The 27,625-nt window shown below is 48.3% G+C and overlaps 1 protein-coding gene across 1 annotated transcript; it reads left to right on the top strand.

The window, feature by feature from the left end:
* Positions 1-91: 91 nt before the first annotated feature.
* LOC147619449 (phytanoyl-CoA dioxygenase-like) lies at positions 92-27,625 on the top strand. The gene is made up of 10 exons (XM_086773122.1): positions 92-203; positions 303-424; positions 724-784; positions 1,085-1,153; positions 1,244-1,362; positions 1,482-1,629; positions 1,833-1,977; positions 26,348-26,434; positions 26,985-27,059; positions 27,300-27,625. The coding sequence occupies exons 1-9, from the start codon at positions 173-175 to the stop codon at positions 27,025-27,027; spliced, it is 825 nt and encodes a 274-aa protein (XP_086629248.1). The 5' UTR covers positions 92-172; the 3' UTR covers positions 27,028-27,059; positions 27,300-27,625.

Here is a 27,625-nt window from a genome sequence, read left to right as displayed (position 1 = left end):
ACGATGGGTGGACTTGAGAGTCTAGGATTTTTTTAGACATCGTCATGGTACTTGAAACCAGCCTTGCACGTGCTTGAGAGCAGTGTATCTGTAGCATAGCGAGAGACATGTTCCTGCTTGAGCTGCAGATCTCAAGGTGAAGTGTGGACTTGTAAACTGGCCTAATAGAGGCATGGTATCCTGTCTTTGCTACAAAAAATCAGGTGGAGGTGCTTGTTATCAGAGATGAGATCTGGCAAAGGATTGTGTATAACTTTGACTTACCACTGATAGAAGTATCTTATGCTGGTTGTGAACTTTAGGCTACTTGGTGATAGAAGGATTTGCAAGCCATGACGAATGCAAGCAAATGATGCAGCGCATGGAGGAGCTTGTTCGTGGGTTTGACCCCTCTCATACCACAGTATTCTCTACCAAAACTCCGGTATTTCTATTCTACATCGGACACTTCCCAAAGAAGTACTTTTTTGTTCGTTGTGAGCTATTTATTCTGCAACATCCACCCGGCAATGCGCTTGTCAAAGATGCTGCAACATCTCAGGGCTGCAAATGCCTCTGGGGGTAGGTGGCTGCCCAACAAATTGGCAGTCTCAGACATACTACCATGTTGTGAAGCCACCCTTTTATTATAGATGTTGGGGTTTGAACTCATGCTCCCTTCTGGGCAGCACGGGGTACAATAATGGCTTGGGCAAACTTTTTAACATGTCTGTTTGCGTATAGAATCAAAACTTGGATGATTACTTTAACGAAAGTGCCAACAACATTTCATTCTTCTTTGAAGGTAAACTTCAGTTTCCTTTTGTTCACCCATTTGAATGTGCTAGTATATCTCTTTGTACAATCCTGACGGGCATGAAAATATTTTCCATGCATACCACATATCTGTGTGCATATATGCGTGTGTGTATGGGGCAGGGGGAAAGGAGGGATGGTGGGGGGTCTCTTATCAGGTGGCCTCAGGAAGAGAGTCTCGCTTGTCTTTTGCAGCCAGGGTGGAGCCAGTAGGGCCCCCATTTCCGAAGGCGATCCTCAATGACTTTAAACTTTAAAGTGGAAGGAAATGTTTTTTTTTTAATGAAAGAGAAAGCATTCGATGCTGAAGGAAACCTAAAGCAGCCCAAGGAGCTCTCCATCAACAAGGTTGGTCATGGTAAGTCCCATGATTGGTTGGCTGCCACCATCTTTTTTGTATTTGTTTTTGGTCCTTTTGAAATACTTATATCAAAACGTTGGTCTCCAGCTTTACATGAGCAAGACCCAGAATTCAAGAAATTCTCACAGTCCTCAAAGATCTCGGATGTGCTCATGTCACTGAACTACAAGAAACCTGTGCTTATTCAGTCCATGTACATATTCAAGGTAATCTACAATTGCTTGCTATTCTGCGGGAATCTTGGTTCACTTATTGTCATTTTTGCATCTTCTTGGATCAGTACCCACAAGTCTTGCTCTGATGGCCAATCGTTTTGTGGACCCAGCAACCGGGAATAGGTGGGGAGGTGGTTCCACACCAAGATAGCTGTTTCTTATACACTGATCCTCCATCTACAATTGGTCTCTGGCTCGCTTTAGAGGATGCGACTAAGGAAAATGGATGTTTATGGGCGCTGCCAAAGTCTCATAAAGGTTTGGATGACCAACTTGACTGTTGATTAAGGGTCTTTACAGACATCTCCCCCACCCAATGAATAGGTGGGAGTTGGGATGGGGGAGATCCCCTGCCCATGTGGTACAGGTGGGTGAGATCTCTCTTTTTATCGAGCGACTCTAGTATATGGGAATTTCTTAACTGAAGGGTTGTTTCAAATTTTTTGTAAACCATTTTATAGGTGGACTAAAGCGACGATATCTCAAAGACGCAGATGGTGCAAGATTTGTTGGAGAGTCCCCAATCTATGATTATTCTGAGTTTGTACCCCTTGATGTGGAAGCTGGGTCATTGGTCCTCCTCCATGGAAGCCTTGTACATCAAAGGTATTGTTTCAGCGCCATTGAAATGTGATCATGTATGTATATGACCTACCTTTAGGTAAGGTGCACAACAGCAGGCAGCAGGCCGGGCAACCGTGCGGGCAGTAATAGGGCAGCCAGGACAACCAGGCAGGGCGTTCCAAATGTGGTCAGGTAGGGTAGGTCAGTGGGTATAGCAGGTTGGGCGGCCAGCCCCCATGGGGTCCTTTAAATAGTCACCCCATCAATGTTTTCTGCAAGTTCCATCTCTAGCAAGTGGCGATCAAGTGATTGGGGGAGCTGGGAAGCGCGTTTGCAACCAGTGTTTGCACATGAGATTAGCAAAGTCTTATTGACCATTGTACTTCAGAACAATTAGTTTGTATATAATACGCAGATTAGGTTAGGTTACTTGGGTGTGATTGTGTTTGCAAGTCTGCCTCTACGTTGAATGAGAGGACCCCTGAATACGAGCCCAAGTAGCCATGAGAGTATGGACGATATCAATGCATTGAGACTCAAAAATTTGGACACCCTCAATAGCCTCCGTGCATCTAGCTCTCCAGATCTGCGATGTTGTAGTACTGGCAACAATCTCCCAACTAGTGTCAATCCTTTGTCTGGGGGGTGTATAATGTGAGTGAGGGACATCCTACAACAAACCATGTTGGGCAATACCTCTACGAATGAAAATAGCAGTGTTTGTATCATTGCCTCATAGAAAAGCTGCGGACCAGATTGGGAAGCCAAGCAACTGTCCCCAAGTAACATACATGGTGCGGCCACTCAATTTGCCCATAAGTTGGGCTATAAAACCCCAAATATGTTGTGCAGTGTTGCATCCCCATAGACAATGCTGTACAGTCTCAGAATTTACTGCACATCTCAGGCAGGTAGGTGCTACACTGAAAACCAATCTCCACTGATCGGTGGGGAGACCACCAATCTCCACTGATCGGTGGGGAGACCACCATGTAAAAATAACCAAAAGAAATGAGAGATCTGGCTCCTTCTGTATGAATGCCAAAGCCTATGCCAATATCTGCGTTGTATCACTGGAGTGATGTCATAACTCTCCCAATAAGGCTTGAGACTAGGGATCCTATGCATCTCGAGTGATGAAGCTTGGCATTCGAGACGAGTGGAGAATGGTATATACAAACTCTCAGCACTCTCCTCTTTGACAGGTTCTCAGATTGGTGATTTGTGGCACCCTAGGTTTGGCCATGTGGCTGCGTTGCGGCGAGCTTTCTAGGACCAGATGGTGGTTGGCTTGCTAGATGTTGGCAGCAGGCAGGGACGTTGTAGTTCTTGCATTCGTGGTAAGCAGCAGATAGAATCTTTTCCAAAGCAGGCTTCCAACAGACTTCGAAACCTTTGGAGTTGGTACACACTGGCCACACCTATGCATGGGAGGTTCTCTGTACTTCATGCTGCTTGTTGATGGCTATAGCAGATTCTCCTGGGTTTATTTTCTTTCATAGAAGGACCAAGCTTTTGCTCGGTTCAAGGAGTGGCATGTGATGGAGAAAGAGTCTGGCTTGCAGACAAAGACTCTTAGGGCTGACAAAGGAGGAGAATTTTCTTCCAATGCATTCATGCGGTTTTGTGTGAAACATGGCATCAAGCGGGAGCTGGCCAATACAGGTTCACCGTCAAAGAATGGGGTAGTTGAGTGTAAGAACAGGACTGTGGTGGAGATAGCGAGGACGATGCTGGAGCATCGTGATCTTTCTCGTCCACTTTGGGGAGAGGCTGTGGCTACAACTGTCCACATCCTCAACCGTTCTCCGATGACTTCAGTTCCGAACACGACTCCCTTTGAGGCATATTTTGGCAGGAACCCAGATGTCTCCCATTTCCGTGTGTTTGGGAGTGATGCATATGTTCACATTCCAAAGAAGTAGAGGGGGAAGCTTGACTCAAAGTCCCAAAAGCTTGTCTTTGTGGGATATAACTCTCTTTCCAAGGGATACAGGTTGTATGATCCAGAAAGGAACGAGGTTGTCGTCAGCAGGGATGTGGTTTTTGATGAGCATGTTCCAGTTTCCACTATTGATGAGCTGCCACTTCTTGGAGACCCAGAGGATTCTGATGATGATTCCCAGTCGATTGTTCTAGCTAGACAGCCTCAGTCAGTTGAGGAGGTTGAGCCCGCAGCTGGAGACGAGCCCCCACAGCAGCAGGAGGCTCCGCGTTTTGTTCGAGTAGTAGACACCCTTCGGGAGTCGGGTGTTACGAAGCTTCCCTCCGAATGGACCACAGAGGATGGACCTTGAAGATCGCATAGAGTTGAGGAGGTTGAGCCCGCAGTTGGACATCTCCTAGTAGCGGTATGTCGATGAGTTGCTTGAGGCCTTTGGGATGGAGAACTGCAAGCCTATCACGTCATCGATGGACCGGAACACAAAACTTACAGTTAATGATCCTTGTGAGCTAGTTGATGCCTCTCTGTACTGGAAGCTGGTTGGTTCATTGATCTGGTTGCTGAACACCAGATTAGACTTGAGCTTTCTTGGGGGTTGTTGAGGTCGTTTATGCAGATGCCGTTGAAGTCTCATTGGGACGCAGGATTGTGGATCTTGCGGTATGTGCAGGGTACAAAGGATCTTGGACTCTTCTACACCACTAGAGGTGAAATGAAGGAACGAGTTTGACTCCAAGGTTGGAGTGACTCAGATTGGGGAGGAGATCCAGACACGAGGAGATCTATATCAGGCTACAGTTTTACCCTCGGCTCAAGGGCTGTTTCATGGAGCAACAAGAGGCAGCCAACTATTGCCTTGTTGCGTCGACACAGAGGCAGAGTACTAGGTTGCTTGTGGTGCTGCTTGTGAGGTTGTGTGGCTGCGGAGGTTGCTTGGTGAGATTGGGTTTCCACAGAACGAGCCCACGGTCATCCAGTGTGATAACCGGAGTTGTATTGGTATTGCTCGGAACCCGGTCTTCCATGCCCAGACCAAGCACATAGAGATACAATATCACTTGTTTGTGAGAAGATCTTGGCTGGTGACATCTTGCTTCTTTATTGTTCAACGGAGAAAAATGTGGCAGACCTCTTCACGAAGTCTCTACCTCAGGCTATGCTCCGGCAACACTCTAGCTCACTGGGATTGGTTCCACATCCAGGAGCTGAGAGGGGGTGTTAGCAGTCATCTCCTATATGTACACTATGTTAGGGCCTTTGTTGTGGGTGTGCCTGCCCGTATATGGTGTCTTCCCATTTTTCCTCACTCTCCGTATTTTTTTCCCTATTTTTCTGGAGCTATGTATGGGCTGTGGACTGCCCCCAGATGACTGGGAAACTGTGTCTATGCTACCCGACTGATCTGGTGCTGCCAAACTGTACTTCAGTGCTGGCCGACTGCCCTTCTACTGGCCGACTGGTTATTTTACTGGTCATGGGCTACCAAGGCAGCTGTCGGCTGACTTTGGGCTGGCCGACCAGCAGCCAGGGGCCATATAAAATGGCCCCTTGCCCACACACTCCATATTGTATTATTCCGGGATTTATTGGTGTATATAGCAGAGTTACACAAGCTTCTCTCTCTTTCATCTGTGTATGGCTCTCTACAGCAGTTGTCTTCATTTCCACTGTGCATTGTGACATACATTGCTTATACATATGCATGTCCAAACTGCCAGTCCTCTGGTCCTCTTAGCATAGAGGTTACATCCACAAGGCCCTGAATACGCATCCAATTGGCCCACGCACATAGCCAAAAAACACAGCCATACATCAGCCCGTAGACTTCCAAAAACATGCTAGATTTGCTCTTGTTTTTGCCCTCTTAGGCTGCAAATCCCTCCTCTCACAAGGGACTAGGAGAAACACTCCCGAAAAGCCCACGAGCCAGAGAAAGAGGAGGTCTTAGCTTGTGTGCGTCTGACACCGCCCACTAGCCTGTGAAAAGAAAGAGAGAGAATAATAGTCGGCTCTGTTCAGCAACACCCTCCCCCCCTGTTTCTCATGCAACCTGCCACCCTCCACGAGAGAGAGAGAGAAAGAGTGTTAGGAACCTGTTGGCTGGGCACTTTCTGCAGCCAGCCCTGCTCGCGAAGAGAGAGAGAGAATAGCCTGCAGTCCTGCACCATTCCCCCCCAGAGAGAGAGAGAGAGAGAGAGAGAGAGAGAGAGAGAGTGCAGTCCTGCGCCTCCCCTCTTTAAACCGTCTACAGTCCAGCAGCTGAGCACCTGTGTGTGTTTTCTGCAACCAGCCTGCCTGTAGCTTCAGCCGGCGCTACCCAGATAGAGAAAACACCACCCGTCCAGTTGCAGCTGACCTGTTGTAAAGAGGTGAAGGAATCCTGCTGTTCAGCCCCTGTGCACCCCTTCAACAGTCTGCGAGCCTTTCAAAAACGTAAGTGTCCCCAGCTTGCAGCTGACTTTTCCAAAAGAAGCCCCCCCCCCCCCCCCCCCCCCCCCCCCCCCCCCCTCCAAAAATAACGTGACCCCTCCCAAAAGGGCCACAATCCACAAAAAGGAGGTTCTTTTTTAAAGGTTTTAAATCCTTTGTCTCCTCCAAACATTTGTCTGTTAGAAGTCATCTCCTGTCTTTATCAAACACCAGGGCCTCTATTGTTGGTGTGCCCGCCCTTTGTAGGTGTTTTCTCATTTTTCCTCACTCCCCGTATTTTTTCCCCATTTTTCCCTATTTTTACCAGGTGTGGGAGGCAGTTTTCTGCACCCTGGCTGATCCAGATACTGGCCGACTGCTGGTCAGAGGTTGTGGATGCTGGCCAACTGCCCCTTCTGGTCCCCGACCTCTCCTGCATGCTGACTGACTGTGCGCAACTGGCCGACTGGTGGATGGGGCTGGTCGTGGACATGTAGGCCTAGTCGGCTACCTTTTCAACAGGCCGACTGCATGTATGGTGCCATATAAAATGGCCCCATGGCCCCCACACCATTGTATCTTGTTTTCATCTTCGGGATCTTGTGTATAGAGAAGAGTTACACGTCTATCTCTCTCCTTCTCTTGTGCTGTCTATTTTCTGCACTCTACTTGCTCTTGTGGTCTCAGATTTGGTTATCATCTCTGCTGCGTATTTTGACATGGTATCAGAGCCCTAGGCTCTTGAAAGATCTTGGGAGTTTTCTGAGCAAGAGGGGGATTGTTGCGTTGTTGATTGGTGGACTGTTAGGGATTGTTCGGGAAGAGAAGAAGCAAAAGGAAGGAGGGCTGAGTTGCTGGACAGCCACTTGGAGGTTTAAAGTTTTTTTTCCCCACCCACCCACCCTTTTTCAGTTACATCCCGGCGATGGCAGATTTGTTAGAGCTGGCTGAGAAGCATGTGAAGATCCCAACACTCCCCACGTTCCCAGTGGACCATCAGTTGGACGGGAACAATTACGGCATCTGGAAGGTTATGATGGAGTCTGTGCTGGAGTCATATGACCTTGCTGATTTCATCGTTATCGGGGTTCCACGGCCGGAAACAGAGGAAGGGGAGTTACTGTCAACGAGGAAGGACCGCGAGGCAGAGGCACAGATGTGGGATCGTGTCAACACCAGGGTCCGTTCATTTATCTTCTTCAACTACACACCGCAAGTAATCAATCATGCAAGGCATATGACGCTGGCCAGAGGCATATGGCAGCACTTGGCTTCTCTTTATAATAGGGTATCGCCCATGAAGAGGATTTCCTTGGAAGTACAGATGCCTTATGTACCCTGCGAAGTTGTCGACGATGCGGGAGCACATTAACAAGCTGCAGGCCCTTCAGCAGGAAGTCCTCTAGGCTGGGAAGGAGATATCATCAAAAGATATGGCCATTACTTTGTTGTCCCACTTGCCTGCTGAGTATTCCGCTTTCTACTCTTTGATTACTAGTGGCAGGCTCAGCACCATTACCTGTGGGAGCTTGTGCCCATGGTCTTGGACCAGGAGGAACGATTCACGAACCCTCCTCACAGCGGAGGTTCGGAGGCCTTAACTGGCCAACGGCCGAAAGGCCGGAATAACAACAAGGGCAAAGGGAAGGCTTCACCGGAGAAGTCTTCTGAGAAGAAGCCGGACACAGAACGAGAGAAACTAAAGGCCGAGAGGTCCTGCAATGATTGTGGCGAGAAAGGCCACTATTGGAGGAAGTGTCCTAAGCGGACTGGGAAGAGTGCTGATTCTTCAGCCTCAGCTGCAAAGACTCCTGCATTTGTGCACTTAGAGATGATGGACTCAGATGTTTCATCGTCTTCAAGCAAGGAGGTAGTTGGCTTCACCGCAAAGGATACTCGGGAATGGATTCTTGACAGTGGTGCTTCCAGGCACATGACTCCGTCCCGTGACTTCTTTTTGGATTTGAAACGGTAGTCAGGTCGCATTTTCGTTGGCGACAACTCCACCATTCCGATACACAGTGAGGGCCGGATGGAGATTATTCCTGACGGCAAAGGGGGGGCAAGCATGGCTCCCGTGTTCTTTACGTCCGTGCTCTTGGTTTTCATCTTCTGTCAGTGCATGAAGTATGCAAGATTGGCTTTCGGGTGAAATTTGAGGAGCATTCCGTTGCTCTACGGGACCGTGAGACTGGCCAGGTTGTTTGGGAAGGCGGTGTGGAGAATGGTATCTACAAGCTCTCTGCACTCTTCTCATTGACAGGTTCTCAGGTCAGAGATCTGTGGCACTTTCGTTTTGGCCACTTAAATGTGGATGCACTGCGGCGAGCTTTCCGGGACCAGATGGTGGTTGGCTTGCCAGATGTTGGCAGCAGGCAAGGACATTGCAATTCTTGCATACGTAGGGAATCCTTTCCGAAGCAGGCTTCCAGGCGGGCTTCAAAACCATTGGAGTTGATTCACACTGACTTGTGTGGACCTCAGCAAACACCATCATTGGGAGGATCTCTCTATTTCATGCTGCTTGTTGATGACTGTACCAGATTCACGTGGGTCTACTTTCTTTCACAGAAGGACCAAGCTTTTGCACGGTTCAAGGATTGGCACGTGATGGTGGAAAAAGAGTCTGGATTGCAGGTAAAGACTCTCAAGGCTGACAAAGGGGGTGAATTCTCCTCGAATGTTTTTTTCAGATTTTGTGCAGATAATGGCATCAAGAGGGAACTGGCCAATACAGGATCGCCTTCAGAGAATGGAGTTGTAAAACGCAAAAACAGGACTGTGGTGGAGATGGCGAGGACCATGCTGGAGCATCGTGATCTTCCTTGTCCACTTTGGGGAGAGGCTGTGGCAACGGCTGTCCATACCCTCAACCGGTCTCCAACGACTTCAGTACCTAATATAACTCCGTTTGAGGCATACTTTGGCAGGAAACCTGATGTCTCCCACTTCCGTGTTTTTGGGAGTGATGCGTATGTACATATTCCGAAGAAGCAGAGGGGGAAGCTTGACTCCAAATCCCACAAGCTTATATTTGTGGGGTATAATTCTCTTTCCAAGGGATACAGATTGTATGATCCAGAGAGGAATGAGATTGTTGTCAGCCGGGATGTGGTCTTTGATGAGCATGTTCCAGTATCCACTGTCGAGGAGCTGACACTTCTTGGAGATCCAGAGGAGTCTGGTGATGATTCCCAGACCATTGTTCTAGTTGATCAACCTCAGTCAGTACAGGAGGTTGTGTGATATGCAGCGGAAGTCTTTGTATTGGAAGATCCTGTCACACAGATGCTCACACCGTCTTCTGTATCCTGAGTTTCGTGAGTTTAGCAATCCATTTCAATACTTCAAACTTTAAAGAGTTGAGAGAGAGATAGATGAGAACTGTACACCAGATTGGGTCCCGAATTACCCACTGAAGGGCCCCCTATCCCGATAACGAGATAGTATTTGCTTTATTTCTTTAGAGAGAATGACTGCAGACTGTAGATAGGCCAAACGCAAGATCTCGGAGGATCGGAGAGTGGCTGATCTGTACACTGCTGTAGAAACACCTCGATGACTTGATCTCGAGCCTATGCACTCTTCCCAAGGGCATGAGGAAGGGCTGCACACCTGAGGCTGAGAGAAGAAGAAGGTGGATTGTTCTACACTATGTTAGAATGCTGAAAACACTTATGAATGCTGTGTTACCTTCACCAGATGACTGCTGCATGTATGGATGATGCACAGAAGGCTGGATACTGATGCAAACTGCAGATTCAGGGCTGGAAACTACTGTAGACTGTTGATTCAGGGCTGGAAACTGCTGTGGACAAAAACGCAGGCCTGTAGGGGTGCTGAGGGACTGAAACGCAGCAGTTTTGGGGCTGCTGGACAGAAACTGCAGGGTACTGAGGCTGCTGGATAGAAACGCAGAGGTCTTCTGCTGCTGGACAGAAAAACGCAGGGTACTGCAGGCTGATTTCTGGCGTTGATCTGAGGTAGAGCTGTAGGCTGAATCTAGGACTGTAAGGGACTGAATCAGGGCTGCTTTGATGCTGAAAACAGCCTGATTGGAGGCTGATAGCAGGTGCCTAGGGCTGTATGAAGCAAGGGGTTCTCAAGGGCTGGAGAAGCAAGCTTATGAGCTCCAAGGGCTGGATTAGTCTAGGGCTGAAGGCAAGAATGCTCCTAGGGCTGAGGAGAAGAGCTCTTAGCACAATGAAGACTGAATGAGAAAATAGGCTCTAGGCAAGCCTATTTATACTAACTGGAGGTTGGTCATTTAATAAAGTTTATATTTATAAATGCCCAATAATGCAAATAATGCTAAATAAATACTAATAAATATGGAAAAAATACTAGATAAATCCCAGTAAATTCCCTAAGGCTTCGGGGATGTTCTAAATGATGCACAGGCATATGTATGCATATTATGCAAGATGCAGAGTGCTTTCTGATGCAAACCCTAAGGCTTCTACTGACTCTACATGCATGAATGATTCTCTCCAAGTGGGTTAAGGGACTTGACTGACTAACTGACCTGGACTGAGGATGTACAATGGGGTCACGGCGTACGACAATTATCATCCTATTGGGTTCTAAAACTGTACAACTGCTGCACTTCTGATGATGAGCCATCTTGTCACCATGCACTGAGTGCAGAGTGCATGTGACATTCCCTCCTGATTACCGTGGCGGCAGGTTCATGGCTTCCAAGTAGTCCGCCAATAACTGGGGGTACTCCTGGAAGAACTCCTCGTCGAGCCATACGGCTTCGTGGGTGCCTCGATCTCGGAATTTCGTATAGAACTGACGAATCCGTCGATCGGAACCATGCTTCCATCGATGAAGAAGGATCTGTTCAGGCTCAATAACTTCTGTCTCGTCTACCACGTCTAGCTACTGTTCATCTGAAACATCAAACACTTCTGGACCAACATATGGTTTTAGCCAAGAAACATGGAAAACATCATGCATTGTCCAACTGGCAGGCAACTTTATCTTCATTGAGACATCACTTATCTTCTTAACTATAGGAAAAGGGCCAAAACTACGGAATGAAAGCTTGGGACAATGTTTGCCCACTTGTTTTAATCTTTGTTTCATGATGCACTGAGAGACCCAATCCCCTTCCTCGAAGTGGATATCTCGTCTAAACTTACATGCCTGTCTATGAACTGAATGATGGCCAGGCTCAAAATTGAGGGCCAAACTGGGTTGAGTACCAAACTCTGCGGAATCGACATACTGATCTTCTAAGTCTTTTCCAGAGATGTTGAGAATGGTAGACTCCTGACTGGTCGGGATGCTGGTCTTTCTACTAAGAACATCTGCTGGGTTATGTTGACTAGGGATGTACTTGATCATTCCTCCAACCTGGTGGAAGAGCTGACCCTGTCTAGTGTGCTGAGCACTCCACTGGGCACTTGGCATCGTCAAGAGCCACTTAAGTGCTTGGTGGTCTGTGGTGACTGTGAAAATGTGTCCATAAGGAACATGTTTCAAATGTTTGAAAACTGACTGCTGTTCTAGCTTGCCCTTGAAAGTCTTGGAAAGACAAGAGGGAAACTTGCTAGGAGGTTCTGCTAACTGAGGGACTGAAGATGATGAGACAGCGGTTATTGATGAGATAGAAGCTGTCTGAGCATAAATTAATGCTCCTTCTGCTCCCTTGCACATAGCTCGCCGGCCTGGAGATGAGAAATCATAAGAACGCCAAGAATGCTCCTATCCCCCCGAATCATGACAGGCTCAGGAAAACCTTTAGAGATAATAAAGGTGTCCTGCCCCCAATTGGGAATAGGTTCATACTGACGAAACCACTGGATTCCTAAGATCATGTCACATCCCAAAAGAGGAGAGACAATGAAATCTGGCTGGAATGAGGCCTTTTGAACTTGAAAAGAAAACTGTTGTGCCTTCTGAGAGATGTGGGTGCGGAGACCAGGTGCAAACCCGTCTACATCCAGATGATATGGGACTAATGTGCAGTTCAATTTATTAGCCAACTGGGGAGAGATGGCATCTTCAGAACTACCCATATCGAAGAAGACTACAAACTGTCGGCCCTGGGCAGAGCCATAAGCTCGGATGAGGCTCTTCTGAGCAGCATCGCTCTCACCCTCCTGCTTAGCATCAAATACCACGGATGGCATAGGATGCATGGAAGGTAAAAGTTGAACTGCATTTGAGGTAGTAGGCGGGGCTGGAGGAGCTGGGGAGGCTGTGGCAACTGTGGCAGAAGGAGCTTTGGAGGCTTGCCCCGCTTGTCTTTTTGGACAATCCTTCTTACCATGCCCAATGGTATGAGAGAAAAAACATCTGTTTTCTGACTGGTACTTCCTTTGCTCCTCTCGAGGAAGATAACCTCCAGTAATGCCTCCTTTAGCCTTTTCATCAGGGGTTTTCTTAGGTTCTTTATCCTTCTTACCTCCTGAACTGGAGCTATTACTGCTGTCCTTCTTAGCATCTTTAGAAGATGCGTTACCTTTCCCTGTCTGTGCAGCTGATTGCTGCTGCTGGGGTTTGGTACTGGACTGAGATGCCTGCTTGGGCTTGCCCCCGTTGAGCTTCATTTCTTCATTCCGAGCAAGAGTCAGAGCCCGGTCATATGTACTTGGTTCAAAGTTACGAACTGTGAACCGAATGCTGGAGTCCAATCCACGAATGAATTGCTCCATCTTGGCCTGCTCAGATAACCCTAACTGCTGTGCTAAAGTAATAACCTACCCGGAAAACTGAAGCACTGGGGATCCGTTCTGTCTGAGTCCATAGAACTCGTCTTTCAGACCGGTCATGTACTGGGGCGGGAGAAATCTGGTCTTCAGGTCATGGACAAAGATGTCCCAGTCAAAGGCTGTGACACCTATGGCTTGGTCTGTATGAATACTAGACCAATGCTGCCACCAAGTGACTGCCTCACCAATGAGATGGGGAGCCACTAAGTGGACTTTGTCTTGTGGGTCTGTGATCTTAGCTAAAGGAAAATGAGCATTAAACTGATGAATAAATTGATTAACTGAAGAATGATCACACTTACCATCATACTTATTGAAATTTGGTTGACTGCGAATGATGGTGGTTGATGCTGCTGCGGGCTGCTGGCTGGTGACACCTATGACTGGGGAGATTGAGGAGAGCTGCTGATACCTCAAGTGTATGGCCTCCTTTTCCCGTTGGTGTTCGAGTAACATACGTTCTCGATCAAGCTCACGTTGGTGTTCCGGAGCGGCAAGTTCAGCCTGACGCCGGTCTTCGTCGATCCTGCGTTGGGCTTCCTCATAGTCCCGTCTTTCTTCTTTTTCTCTTCTCCTTCGGGCCTCGTCCTCTCTCCTTTGTTGTTCCATCTGAAAGAAGAGGGAGATGTAGTCGGGTGCTGCTGGAGGTGTAGAAGGACGTGTTGCTGTTGCCTCAAAGAGTTGGAGACGCTCCATGAGCAGCTGGTTCTGAGCTCTAAGAAGAGCTATGGTGTCTGCTGTAGGCGGAAGAACGAGGTCTCCTTCGGGGGAGACGTCTTCCGGCTGATGAGTACTCTCTCCTGTAGACATGATGCTGAAGTCAGTGGTCGTGCCGGAACGCAATCTAACCATCCAAGGATGCCCCCACGCTAGGATACGGTGTGTGTGGACAATCTAAATCTGATACCAATGTGATATGCAGCGGAAGTCTTTGTATTGGAAGATCCTGTCACACAGATGCTCACACCGTCTTCTGTATCCTGAGTTTCGTGAGTTTAGCAATCCATTTCAATACTTCAAACTTTAAAGAGTTGAGAGAGAGATAGATGAGAACTGTACACCAGATTGGGTCCCGAATTACCCACTGAAGGGCCCCCTATCCCGATAACGAGATAGTATTTGCTTTATTTCTTTAGAGAGAATGACTGTGGACTGTAGATAAGCCAAACGCAAGATCTCGGAGGATCGGAGAGTGGCTGATCTGTACACTGCTGTAGAAACACCTCGATGACTTGATCTCGAGCCTATGCACTCTTCCCAAGGGCATGAGGAAGGGCTGCACACCTGAGGCTGAGAGAAGAAGAAGGTGAACTGTTCTACACTACGTTAGAATGCTGAAAACACTTATGAATGCTGTGTTACCTTCACCAGATGACTGCTGCATGTATGGATGATGCACAGAAGGCTGGATACTGATGCAAACTGCAGATTCAGGGCTGGAAACTGCTGTAGACTGTTGATTCAGGGCTGGAAACTGCTGTGGACAGAAACGCAGGCCTGTAGGGGTGCTGAGGGACTGAAACGCAGCAGTTTTGGGGCTGCTGGACAGAAACTGCAGGGTACTGAGGCTACTGGATAGAAACGCAGAGGTCTTCTGCTGCTGGACAGAAAAACGCAGGGTACTGCAGGCTGATTTCTGGCGTTGATCTGAGGTAGAGCTGTAGGCTGAATTTGGGACTGTAAGGGACTGAATCAGGGCTGCTTTGATGCTGAAAACAGGCTGATTGGAGGTTGATAGCAGGCGCCTAGGGTTGTATGAAGCAAGGGGTTCTCAAGGGCTGGAGAAGCAAGCTTATGAGCTCCAAGGGCTGGATTAGTCTAGGGCTGAAGGCAAGAATGCTCCTAGGGCTGAGGAGAAGAGCTCTTAGCACAATGAAGACTGAATGAGAAAATAGGCTCTAGGCAAGCCTATTTATACTAACTGGAGGTTGGTCATTTAATAAAGTTTATATTTATAAATGCCCAATAATGCAAATAATGCTAAATAAATACTAATAAATATGGGAAAAATACCAGATAAATCCCAGTAAATTCCCTAAGGCTTCGGGGATGTTCTAAATGATGCACAGGCATATGTATGCATATTATGCAAGATGCAGAGTGCTTTCTGATGCAAACCCTAAGGCTTCTACTGACTCTACATGCATGAATGATTCTCTCCAAGTGGGTTAAGGGACTTGACTGACTGACTGACCCGCTAAGGCTGAGGAATGGCCTACGTAGCTCGTGCCTGACTTATCCTGGACTGAGGATGTACAATGGGGTCACGGCGTACGACAATTATCATCCTATTGGGTTCTAAAACTGTACAACTGCTGCACTTCTGATGATGAGCCATCTTGTCACCATGCACTGAGTGCAGAGTGCATGTGACAGGTTGAGCCCACTGCTGGAGTAGACCCCCCGCAATGGTAGGAGGCTCCACGATCTGTTTGAGTACCCAGGTGGTTGATAGACACCCTTCGGGAGTCGGGTGTCACGGAGCTACCCTCCGAGTGGACCATAGAGGACGGCCCTCGAAGGTCGCACAGAGTCCGCAACAAAAGCAATACAGCGGAGCTTCTTTAGGTAAACTATGCTTTAATGTCTCGTATTATGCAGGACAAGGAGCCCACTTCCGTTAAGGGAGCCCTTTCACAGGATACTTGGAGGAAAGCCATGCAGGTGGAACTTGATGCCATCGAGAAGAACAACACATGGGAGTTGGTACCGAGGCCGTCGAAACGGTCAGTCATTGGTATCAAATGGGTCTTTAAGACCAAATATGCGTCAGATGGGTCGGTGGACAAACACAAAGCCAGACTCGTGGCTAAAGGTTATGCCCAGCGGCCAGGCATCGACTACGAGGATACCTTTGCACCGACAGCACGGATGACCATGATTCGGACTGTAAGAGGAGGTGTATGTTGAGCAGCCTCCAGGCTTTGTTGTTCCACGATCAGAAGGGATGGTTTACAGGTTACGTAAGGCCTTGTATGGTCTTAAGCAGGCTTCCAAGGCTTGGAATCAGAAGATTGATTCCTTGTTTGTTCGGATTCGGTTGCAGATCCCAACCCGTATCTCTTTCGGGAACGCGGCATGGTTACGATTATCATCCTTTATGTGGATGATCTCATTCTCACCGGCGGTCATGTGGAGCACATTGGCGTGATGAAGGCTGCCTTGTCAAAGGAGTTTGAGATGACCGACCTAGGCCTACTCCACTTCTTTTTGGGATTGGAGATCTGGCAGACCCAGAGGGGGTTTTTTGTCTCTTAGCAGCGGTATGTTCATGAGTTGCTTGAGGCCTTTGGGATGGAGAACTGCAAGCCTATTACTTTGCCGATGGACCCAAATACAAAGTTAATTGTTAATGATCCTTGTGAGCCAGTTGATGCCTCGCAGTATCGGAAGTTGGTTGGTTCATTGATCTGGTTGCTGAACACCAGATTGGACTTGAGCTCCTCCATGGGACTGTTGAGCTCTTTTATGCAGACGCCATTGCAGTCTCATTGGGACATAGGATTGCGGATCTTGCGGTATATGTAGAGTACGACGGATCTAGGACTCTTTTACACAGGAGGGGATGGAGTCCGACTCCAAGGTTGGAGTGACTCAGATTGGGGAGGAGATCTAGAAACGAGGAGATCTACTTCAGGTTACAATTTTACCCTGGGCTCAGAAGCAGTTTCTTGGAGCAATAAGAGGCAGCCAACTATTGTCCTATCTTTGACAGAGACAGAGTACCAGGCTGCTTGTGGTGCTACTTGCGAGGTTGGGTGGCTGCGGAGGCTGCTAGGCCAGATTGGGTTTCCACAGAAGGAGCCCACAGTCATCCAGTGTGATAACTAGAGTTGTATAGCTATTGCTCGGAACCCGGTCTTCCATGCCCGGACCAAGCACATAGAGATACAGTATCACTTTGTACGTGAGAAGATCTTGGCTGGTGACATCTTGCTACTTTATTGTTCGACGGAGGACAATGCGGCGGACCTCTTCACAAAGTCTCTACCTCAGGCTACGCTCAGGCGGCACTCGAGCTCCCTAGGGTTGATTTCACAGCCAGGAGCTGAGAGGGGGTGTTAGAAGTCATCTCCTGTCTTTATCAGACACCGGGGCCTCTGTTGTGGGTGTGCCCGCCCTTTGTAGGTGTTTTCATTTTTCCTCACTCCCCGTATTTTTTCCCCATTTTTCTCTATTTTTACCAAGTGTGGGAGGGAGTTTTCTGCACCCTAGCTGATCGAGATACTGGCCGACTGCCCCTTCTAGTCCCCAACCTCTCTTGCATGCTGGCCGACTGGTGGATGGGGCTGGTCGTGGACATGTAGACCCAGTCGGCTGCCTTTTCAACAGGCCGACTGCATGTATGGGGCCATATAAAATGGCCCCATGGCCCCCACACCATTGTATCTTGTTTTCATCTTCGGGATCTTGTGTATAGAGAAGAGTTACACGTCCATCTCTCTCCTTCTCTTGTGCTGTCTATTTTCTGCACTCTACTTGCTCTTGTGGTCTCAGATTTGGTTATCGTCTCCGCTGCGTATTTTGACATTGTCCCCATGGGTTATGAAAAGAGACTTATTCATTTGGCCCAACTTTAAGTATTTGGTCCCAAGTGTGAACATTCAATAAATGTCATGCACACTTGTGTCCTACATTCTGACCACCATGCCCACATGTTCGAATACGCTTGTACAAATACACAGGGTCATGACAGCTGTTGAGAAGGCCTCGCCAGGAAATGAGTGGGGTTGGTTGGCCTCACTAGAATCTAAGAAACGGAGGAGGAATCTTGGCGGGGAAGTGGCCGCCAAAATGGGGGGGGTTGGAAGGACCCTCTCCGTGACTGGAGGGGGCCCATCACCGACGGGTGGGTGCTGAGATAAATGTTCATAATGGTTCTCTGACAAAACCAAATCCTACTGTACTTTGTCAACCTGGTGCGCACGGCAATGACGCTCAGCTCTGGTAGTCGGTTGATGGCCCGCCGGCCCAACTGTCCGCCACTCTCCAGCCGCAGGGTGGTCCACGGCCGGATCTTGGTGCTCTGCTGCTTGAGAGCTTGCCTCTCTCTCTACCCCCTGGTGAGGACTGGCGGGGGGGGGGGGCGCTATTCGAGGCGGTCTCTTGGCCTGGCACTGAGGGCAAACTCTAGCAAGGTGGCCCATTTGCTGGCAAATGAAACATTGGCCTAGGAGGCTTCAGTACTCCACTCTCTGAATGATGGGGTCGCCCCGGAGGCATGGTATAGATATGACATGAGGCACTATCTCCAGTGAGGCAATACAATTGCGAAAAGATGGAATCTCGGCCGCCCGTGCAAGAGACGAGGCAGGGTTCCATCACTCTCCCGATGGCTCCACCAATCACTGGGAGAAGAGGAAGGTGTTCTCTCGTAAGGGTTGGTGTTACGACCCTGTGTTTTTCTCTGGACAAGATGCAGGAGTGCACGGGGACATGGTGGACAGTGTGAATGGCATCAGGTGGGAGTGAAGATGGGAGCCCATGTGTGGACAAGCCCATGTGAGAAAGGGGGCAAAGAAATTTTAACTTAAAAGGTTTTAAAAACCTTTAAAGTCATTTTTAATGCCTTTTATGAAGAAAACGTGGCCCATAAGCTATTTTGGGGCCACGTGTGCTTTTTGGGGAAAAGGAGGGGCTGCCAGGCAAAGGAGGCGCATATATCTGGTTGACGTGTGTGCTTTTCGCTGAGGAGGGCTGGTCGCCTGAAGATACATGTTGGCTGCACACAGGAGAGTTCATGCTGGTCTGTACGACTGTACCTGTACGGACAGGACAGAATGTGGTGCTGGACAGTTCTGCTGCAGGCGTGTACAGGCAGCGCTGGACAGAGCAGCACATGTTCTTTTCTATGCGCCTAGTCGGTTGCATGGTGGATGCACGTGGGCTGAACTGCAGGTACAAGGCGGCAACGTGGAAGAGAGGACAGTTGGGCAGTGGCTGATCTGAGCGTGGGACTTTCCCCCTTCCTAGTGAAAAGCTGCGCAGATAAGCAGGGCATGAGAGGCTCTTTTGGAAAGAGGGAACTGCAGCAGAAACAAAGGCGTGCATGTGGGCTGCGTGGAGGAGAAGTGGACTGTTTTATGATGGCTACGCACAGGAGAACTCATGCATATCTGTACGGCTGCTGCAGGTTGGCTGGCGGCTGGTACAAGTGGTAGCTGCAGGCCTGTACGGACAGCAGGAAGATACTGCTGGCGGGCTGCGCTACAGGGAATATAGGTGCATCTGAGTGTCTACTTGTGTATGCTTTTTGGAGAGTGAAGGCTGGCTGCTGTGCTGCGCTACAGGACAGAGTCACAGGCCTCCTTTCTCTCTCTCTCTCTTGGCAAACAGGTGGTTGCAGGCAGTGCTGGACAGAGCAGCACATGTTTTTTTCTCCACGCATAAGGGGCTGGACTGCAAGCGCAGAGGGCTGAAGTTCATGCTCTTTTGCACAAGAGACGCTTACGGGTTGGTTTCTCTAGACACACAGGCTGCCAGGTGTGTGCTTTTTGGAGGACGCCGTGTTTCTACAGAAAGGAGGGGCTGGTTTATTCATGAACATAGACATCATGTCGATGGCATTCATCTGATGGAACTTTCAGCTTCTCTTTGATTTGGGTTCGGGACTGTTTTGGGACAGTTTATGGGCTGTTTTTGCTTGGCTGCAAATTCAGCTATGTGCTTGGGTTTCTGGCTACAAGTACAGATCTTTTGGTTATGTTTCTTGGCATGGGAGTGATGCAAGCTCACATGGCTGCGTGCTCATGGAGCAGATTGTTTTCTTCCTACTAGAAAGGAACAGTGCGACCTATAGTTATGGGCATCTCTATGTTGCCAGATGTTTCATGAGGGAACAGGTAACTAGATGTATGGAAACAGGACAGAAGTTTCAAAGGGAAACAGGCCTAAGGGTTTCATGTGGAAACAGGTCGTAGGTTTCTCGAGGAAACATGTTTTTGGGTTTCTCCAAGAGATAGGTCACATGCAGGCAGAAGGTACAGGAATGGACACATGTATGGTACAGCCTTGCTACTGACATGACAGGGGACAGGGAATCCATGACAGAGATGGATAGTACCCTTGGAAGGTAGAGAGGGTTTGTACAGGTGTGTCGACTGTATGGTATGCTATGCTGTGATACTCTTTTGAGAGACAGTTTGGGAGTCTGTGTTGTGATGCAGGAGCACTGGATGTGTCAGGGTGTGATGCTGTTCATAGTGTGAGAGGCTATGGATGGTTGTGGCAGCCTTGATCATGGGAGAAAGCTTCTGTATGCAGACTCAATGTGAGAAGAGTCTTTTGATGTGAACAATGGCTGGACTTGTTTGTGGAGGCCGTGTGGACAAGAAGCCAGATGCAGGTTCTTTGCAGGCTTCAAAAGTTCTACTGGGACAGCTGAGTTCCCAGCCTTATATTGTAATCAAAGCTCTTATAATCAATTAAAGAAATACCGTAAGGGACGCCACTGCGATTTGGGGCCAATCGGTGTCCGTGTACTATTTGCAGGAGCACTCTAGCTCCCCCTGTTTGTTTTCCTTTTCTAGGTTCTGAATGCCGTTGAAGTGTTTTATGTGCGAGTGTTTGTTTCACCGCCCTTTGGTTTCTGAAGGCCGGTTTACAAGGTTCCGTTGCCGGGACTTGAACCCGGGTCGCTCGGGTGAATCCATGACAGAGATGGATAGTACCCTTGGAAGGTAGAGAGGGTTTGTACAGGTGTGTCGACTGTATGGTATGCTATGCTGTGATACTCTTTTGAGAGACAGTTTGGGAGTCTGTGTTGTGATGCAGGAGCACTGGATGTGTCAGGGTGTGATGCTGTTCATAGTGTGAGAGGCTATGGATGGTTGTGGCAGCCTTGATCATGGGAGAAAGCTTCTGTATGCAGACTCAATGTGAGAAGAGTCTTTTGATGTGAACAATGGCTGGACTTGTTTGTGGAGGCCGTGTGGACAAGAAGCCAGATGCAGGTTCTTTGCAGGCTTCAAAAGTTCTACTGGGACGGCTGAGTTCCCAGCCTTATATTGTAATCAAAGCTCTTATAATCAATTAAAGAAATACCGTAAGGGGCGCCACTGCGATTTGGGGCCAATCGGTGTCCGTGTACTATTTGCAGGAGCACTCTAGCTCCCCCTGTTTGTTTTCCTTTTCTAGGTTCTGAATGCCGTTGAAGTGTTTTATGTGCGAGTGTTTGTTTCACCGCCCTTTGGTTTCTGAAGGCCGGTTTACAACGTTCCGTTGGCCGGGTGCCTATATGAGGTGAAGAGCAAGAGGATGAAGCTCAGGAGACAGGACACCAAGGACAAGAAGTAGTCGGCCAGGAACAAGAAGCAATTGAAGTGTTATGGTGCTGGAGATGCGTTGAAGGCTATGGCTTTCGACAGTTTGTCACCGGTGGTATCTTCATAGAGGCTTCATGGGTTCGGAAGACAGTTTCTTTGTGGTGATCTACTATGCTTCATCGGGGACTTGTGCTTACCACTTGGGTGGAGTGCAAGCAGGTTTTGGGTGCCTGAGGATGTATCAGATGAGGCTCAGATGGAAGTGGAGGAACTTGACGAGGTTCTTATTCCTGAGCATATACTGGCACATAAGGAAAGAAAGGTACAGGGTAAGGTTTCCTGTTGCTATCCTGTGAAGTTCAAGAGCTGTTCACTGATGGATACGAAGTGGATGGAGGAGGTTCACTGATGGATACGAAGTGGATGGAGGAGGGTGACTTAGCAGATTCACCTCAGGAGTTGCAGCTTTATCTTGATGCCTATGAGTTGGAGTCGACTCTTGTTACGGCTCATTCAGGTTCAGCAGAGCATGGGTCTGGAGTATTGCCTGATGCTCAAGAGGGGGGTAGCACCTCCGCTCCCTTGTTACAGACAGGCTCATTTGTTATCTAGGAGTCGCTTGGTGACATCTTTGTATTCACCCGAAGGTACTGAGGCTGACAGTACATCTGCTTATGGGACTTCTATGATATTGTGTTCTAGACACATGAGATGATGGTTGAGTATGGTTCACAGTCGCGCGCACCTGGAACTCTAATTGCAACTATGGCTAACTCTATGGAGGACATAAGTCTTGCGAGCAGTCCTAGAGTTGGTTTGGTTCATGGAAATATGGATCGAACTCTGTTTGTGCATGTTTGCATACACTTTTTGAGGTGGAGGTATTTTTGTATTCTGGTGCCATTGGATCCTGGTATCATTGAGAATACATTGGGAAATACTCTGCATTGTGTCATGTGCTGCATGTATGTTGGTATGATACATCAAGTGCTTTATTATGTTCATGGATGCACCACTGGGTGTAACTCCTGCGGGATGGCCATGAGAACATATGTGGGAAAGTACTTGGTAGATGTAGTGTTTGGATGCATTGAATGCTTGCATATGCTCATGTTTTACCTTCAGTCGTGGGTCCTGCGGGATGCCCATGGACGTAAGGCTTGCGAGCAGCCCTTAGACTGTTACTTTGGAGTAGGTAGAGCATTTTGAGGAGCATATTGTTTGCGAATGCATGTGTGTCATGCATATGTGTGTCATATGTAGAATGATGCATGATTTTGTTTTTGGCTAACACAGTTAACGTGTTTCCATTTGATTTTAGACTTTTGCTACAGGTTCTGCAGGAACAAGCAAGAGGTGTTTGTCACTTTGGTGTGACAGTGTGGCCTATTGTGCAGGATGATTGTTTTATCACCCAGATGCATTGGAAGGCCATTGTTTTTGTCATATGGGGTGTTTTTGCTCATGAGATGCTTTACTGTGCCATTGAGTGCAATCGAGGACGCTTGCCATTTTTCAAGAGGGGGGTATGTTACGACCCTGTGTTTTTCTCTGGACAAGATGCAGGAGTGCACGGGGACATGGTGGACAGTGTGAATGGCATCAGGTGGGAGTGAAGATGGGAGCCCATGTGTGGACAAGCCCATGTGAGAAAGGGGGCAAAGAAATTTTAACTTAAAAGGTTTTAAAAACCTTTAAAGTCATTTTTAATGCCTTTTATGAAGAAAACGTGGCCCATAAGCTATTTTGGGGCCACGTGTGCTTTTTGGGGAAAAGGAGGGGCTGCCAGGCAAAGGAGGCGCATATATCTGGTTGACGTGTGTGCTTTTCGCTGAGGAGGGCTGGTCGCCTGAAGATACATGTTGGCTGCACACAGGAGAGTTCATGCTGGTCTATACGACTGTACCTGTACGGACAGGACAGAATGTGGTGCTGGACAGTTCTGCTGCAGGCGTGTACAGGCAGCGCTGGACAGAGCAGCACATGTTCTTTTCTATGCGCCTAGTCGGTTGCATGGTGGATGCACGTGGGCTGAACTGCAGGTACAAGGCGGCAACGTGGAAGAGAGGACAGTTGGGCAGTGGCTGATCTGAGCGTGGGACTTTCCCCCTTCCTAGTGAAAAGCTGCGCAGATAAGCAGGGCATGAGAGGCTCTTTTGGAAAGAGGGAACTGCAGCAGAAACAAAGGCGTGCATGTGGGCTGCGTGGAGGAGAAGTGGACTGTTTTATGATGGCTGCGCACAGGAGAACTCATTCATATCTGTACGGCTGCTGCAGGTTGGCTGGCGGCTGGTACAAGTGGTAGCTGCAGGCCTGTACGGACAGCAGGAAGATACTGCTGGCGGGCTGCGCTACAGGGAATATAGGTGCATCTGAGTGTCTACTTGTGTATGCTTTTTGGAGAGTGAAGGCTGGCTGCTGTGCTGCGCTACAGGACAGAGTCACAGGCCTCCTTTCTCTCTCTCTCTCTTGGCAAACAGGTGGTTGCAGGCAGTGCTGGACAGAGCAGCACATGTTTTTTTCTCCACGCATAAGGGGCTGGACTGCAGGCGCAGAGGGCTGAAGTTCATGCTCTTTTGCACAAGAGACGCTTACGGGTTGGTTTCTCTAGACACGCAGGCTGCCAGGTGTGTGCTTTTTGGAGGACGCCGTGTTTCTACAGAAAGGAGGGGCTGGTTTATTCATGAACATAGACATCATGTCGATGGCGTTCATCTGATGGAACTTTCAGCTTCTCTTTGATTTGGGTTCGGGACTGTTTTGGGACAGTTTATGGGCTGTTTTTGCTTGGCTGCAAATTCAGCTATGTGCTTGGGTTTCTGGCTACAAGTACAGATCTTTTGGTTATGTTTCTTGGCATGGGAGTGATGCAAGCTCACATGGCTGCGTGCTCATGGAGCAGATTGTTTTCTTCCTACTAGAAAGGAACAGTGCGACCTATAGTTATGGGCATCTCTATGTTGCCAGATGTTTCATGAGGGAACAGGTAACTAGATGTATGGAAACAGGACAGAAGTTTCAAAGGGAAACAGGCCTAAGGGTTTCATGTGGAAACAGGTCGTAGGTTTCTCGAGGAAACATGTTTTTGGGTTTCTCCAAGAGATAGGTCACATGCAGGCAGAAGGTACAGGAATGGACACATGTATGGTACAGCCTTGCTACTGACATGACAGGGGACAGGGAATCCATGACAGAGATGGATAGTACCCTTGGAAGGTAGAGAGGGTTTGTACAGGTGTGTCGACTGTATGGTATGCTATGCTGTGATACTCTTTTGAGAGACAGTCTGGGAGTCTGTGTTGTGATGCAGGAGCACTGGATGTGTCAGGGTGTGATGCTGTTCATAGTGTGAGAGGCTATGGATGGTTGTGGCAGCCTTGATCATGGGAGAAAGCTTCTGTATGCAGACTCAATGTGAGAAGAGTCTTTTGATGTGAACAATGGCTGGACTTGTTTGTGGAGGCCGTGTGGACAAGAAGCCAGATGCAGGTTCTTTGCAGGCTTCAAAAGTTCTACTGGGACGGCTGAGTTCCCAGCCTTATATTGTAATCAAAGCTCTTATAATCAATTAAAGAAATACCGTAAGGGGCGCCACTGCGATTTGGGGCCAATCGGTGTCCGTGTACTATTTGCAGGAGCACTCTAGCTCCCCCTGTTTGTTTTCCTTTTCTAGGTTCTGAATGCCGTTGAAGTGTTTTATGTGCGAGTGTTTGTTTCACCGCCCTTTGGTTTCTGAAGGCCGGTTTACAGTTGGGAAGCAGACTGTCACTAGGAAGCCTGACATGCCAGCTAGTGGGTTGGACATGGGGTCGAAGGCATACTACCATCATGCCAAGAAGGCCTATGATGTACGCGATGCAACAGGGCCCAGCTGCATGACTCGATCTGACGCCGCTGGCAAGTTGTACTCAACCTAATAGTAGCCACGTCCCAGAGGATGAATGTATGTGATCTTTGCAGGCCCACTGATGGGGCCCTCCTACAAAAGATCTCTGAGTTGTCCGTGCGCTGGGTGGCTACCGACGATTTTGCATACCAGAGTGGAGGCCTCTAATGATGCAATAGCTGTAGCGAGAAGCTGAAGATCTGCTTCCGAAAAGGATAAGCCAGTAATGGTGGCCTCGGTTGGGGATGACAGAGCAGCTGCCATGGAGTCCTACCAAGGGTAAAGACCAGAAAAAAGCTGAGACTTCCCAAGAGAAAAATCCCCCAAGAACTGAGAAAGACTGCCTGAAGACGACGGGAGGGACGAGGGAAAACGGAGGAGAGGGTACGGGGGGGGAGAGGGGGCAGGCGAAGAAGGAGAGGGGAAGCGAAGAGGGAGAGGGGAGGGGGGGCAGCGCAGGCAGAGATGGAGAGGGGGTGGCGGGGGGCACGCACATGCAAAGGAGGAGATGCGAAGGCAGGGGGGAGTGGGAGGAGGAAGAGAGCGAAGCGCAGGAGGGGCTGAGGGCGCAGGTGGAAGAACACAGGAGGGGGGGAGCTAGAGCTCACACTGAAAGACTTCTTTTCCTTGAACACACATTTCAGGCAGGGTAGGCTGGGGAAGTCGGGCAGGGCTGCAGGTGGGGGGCATCAAGTCAAGTGTAGCAGGTCTGACCAGCCTCCATGGGTTCCTATAAATAGCCCCCCAGCTCCCCTCACTGCAAGTCTCCATCAAGTGGTAATCAAGCACTTGGGACAGCACATCACATTTGCACAGGACCAGCTAGGTTATTGCAACTTGGGTTGTGATTAGCAGTCTGATCAACCATTGTTTTTCAAAACAATTAGTTTTTAACATTCATTTGTTGTATATAATACAAGGATTACCAGTGTGATTGTGTTTGCAAGTCTTCCATTGACCTCTTTCTCTTTGCACTTTCACAGCACTAGTAGTCTTACAATGTTTGTATGTATATACGTATGTGTATGTATGCTTGCATGCACATCTGTATTCATGAGCAGGCACACATGCACACACCAACCCACTCACCTTCCCCCCTACATGCACCCACACCTGCACACCCACCCATGCCCCCAGACAGACCTGCAACTATATTTAAGCTAACAATAAGTTTTGGTGGATGCAGTTTTGAGAACACATCACCCAAGTCAAGGCATGCATACAGCATACATGCCTTCGAGTCTGATGGCTGTTTGTGGGCTCCTGAAAACTGGTAAGCATTTTGTTTAGCTTTAACTCACGCTTGAGAGATTATTACTCCACACGATCGTTCATGTTAGTGTCATCCCTGGTTTAAATGTGCGGTCTTAAGGCTGTTGAAAAAGTCCAACAGTTTGTTCAGGCCCATTGAATGCTGACATGAGTCTTGGGGTACTGTTTAGAAACCCTTTACATCATGTGTGTTCAAAGGTTATTTATAAAACCCCTCACTGACTAATGTTGGCACGGTAACATGTCCCCTTTTTCTTTAACAAAGTGCAATTTGTCCAACCAGCTACTATGTAAGTGTGTGTGCGCGCGCGCGCGTGGGCTCTTCAGTGCTATTCTTTATCATGGCGGAGGCTGTCAAAATAACTGAGAGAAACTCAGTTCGATTCAAGGATGTCTGGGCTTTGCACAAAGCTTCCTCATTTTACCATTCATTAGGTTGCACATAAATAGCTAAACAGCACATAAATTGTAGCCCTTACAAAAATGTTTCTTTTTCGAATTAACTTTGATTTCTTTTTTTCCCCCTCAAATTGCCTTGTTTTGATAAACAGGTTACAAAGAAGCGAGTTTCCACAACCCTTGTATGTTTGTTGATGGGACAAAATAAAAATAATGCAGGACACAAGGTATGGCAAACGATTGTATATTTGTTCATGCTTTTTGTCCATAGGATGGGGACTTGCAACACTGAGTCCTGCTGGGTCGGTATGATCTGCTAAAATTTGCTAGTAGTTTGTATCAGCATTGCTTGAACATGAGAGGCTGTTTCATTGTTCTGCAAAGAGGACTAAATGTAGCATTGTAGAAGGTTTGCTCAAAATTAATTATTGAAAAACTTATTATAACTGGGATAGTGATGGTTGTAGGGGTAGTATCAGTTGTCCAGAGTGGAGGCCGCCACTTTTCTGCGACGTCGATCAAGCCACCGGCATTGTGTTGTTGTGCTGTGGATGATTTGGAAGCTTGAGCCTGTCACCTAGGGCGTATAATGCTTGTGCTAGCACCACTATGTCCGGTTTGAGCTCATTAATAGAGAAAGGGCAAGGAATGATCTACATGATGTGGGCAACAGAAATTGCAGATTTCCACCATTTTTTTCCCTGCCCTGTACCATGCTTCCTCCCAGTCCTTATTGACGGTACATTAAACATGACAATTAAATTCCTTAATGTTTCTACACTACTTCTCATCA

Source organism: Cibotium barometz, chromosome 33, assembly GCF_041138505.1.
Source record: "Cibotium barometz isolate CiBa-2024 chromosome 33, ASM4113850v1, whole genome shotgun sequence".
Lineage (NCBI taxonomy): Eukaryota > Viridiplantae > Streptophyta > Polypodiopsida > Cyatheales > Cibotiaceae > Cibotium > Cibotium barometz.
The sequence above is the reverse complement of the archived record's forward strand: the minus strand, read 5'-3'. Positions and strand labels throughout refer to the sequence as shown.

Coding starts and splice junctions, on each gene's coding strand:
- LOC147619449 (XM_086773122.1), top strand. CDS start 173: ATGGTATCCTGTCTTTGCTACAAAAAATCAG. Junction 425..723: donor TATTCTCTACCAAAACTCCG/GTATTTCTATTC, acceptor GTTTGCGTATAG/AATCAAAACTTGGATGATTA. Junction 785..1,084: donor CATTTCATTCTTCTTTGAAG/GTAAACTTCAGT, acceptor TTTTAATGAAAG/AGAAAGCATTCGATGCTGAA.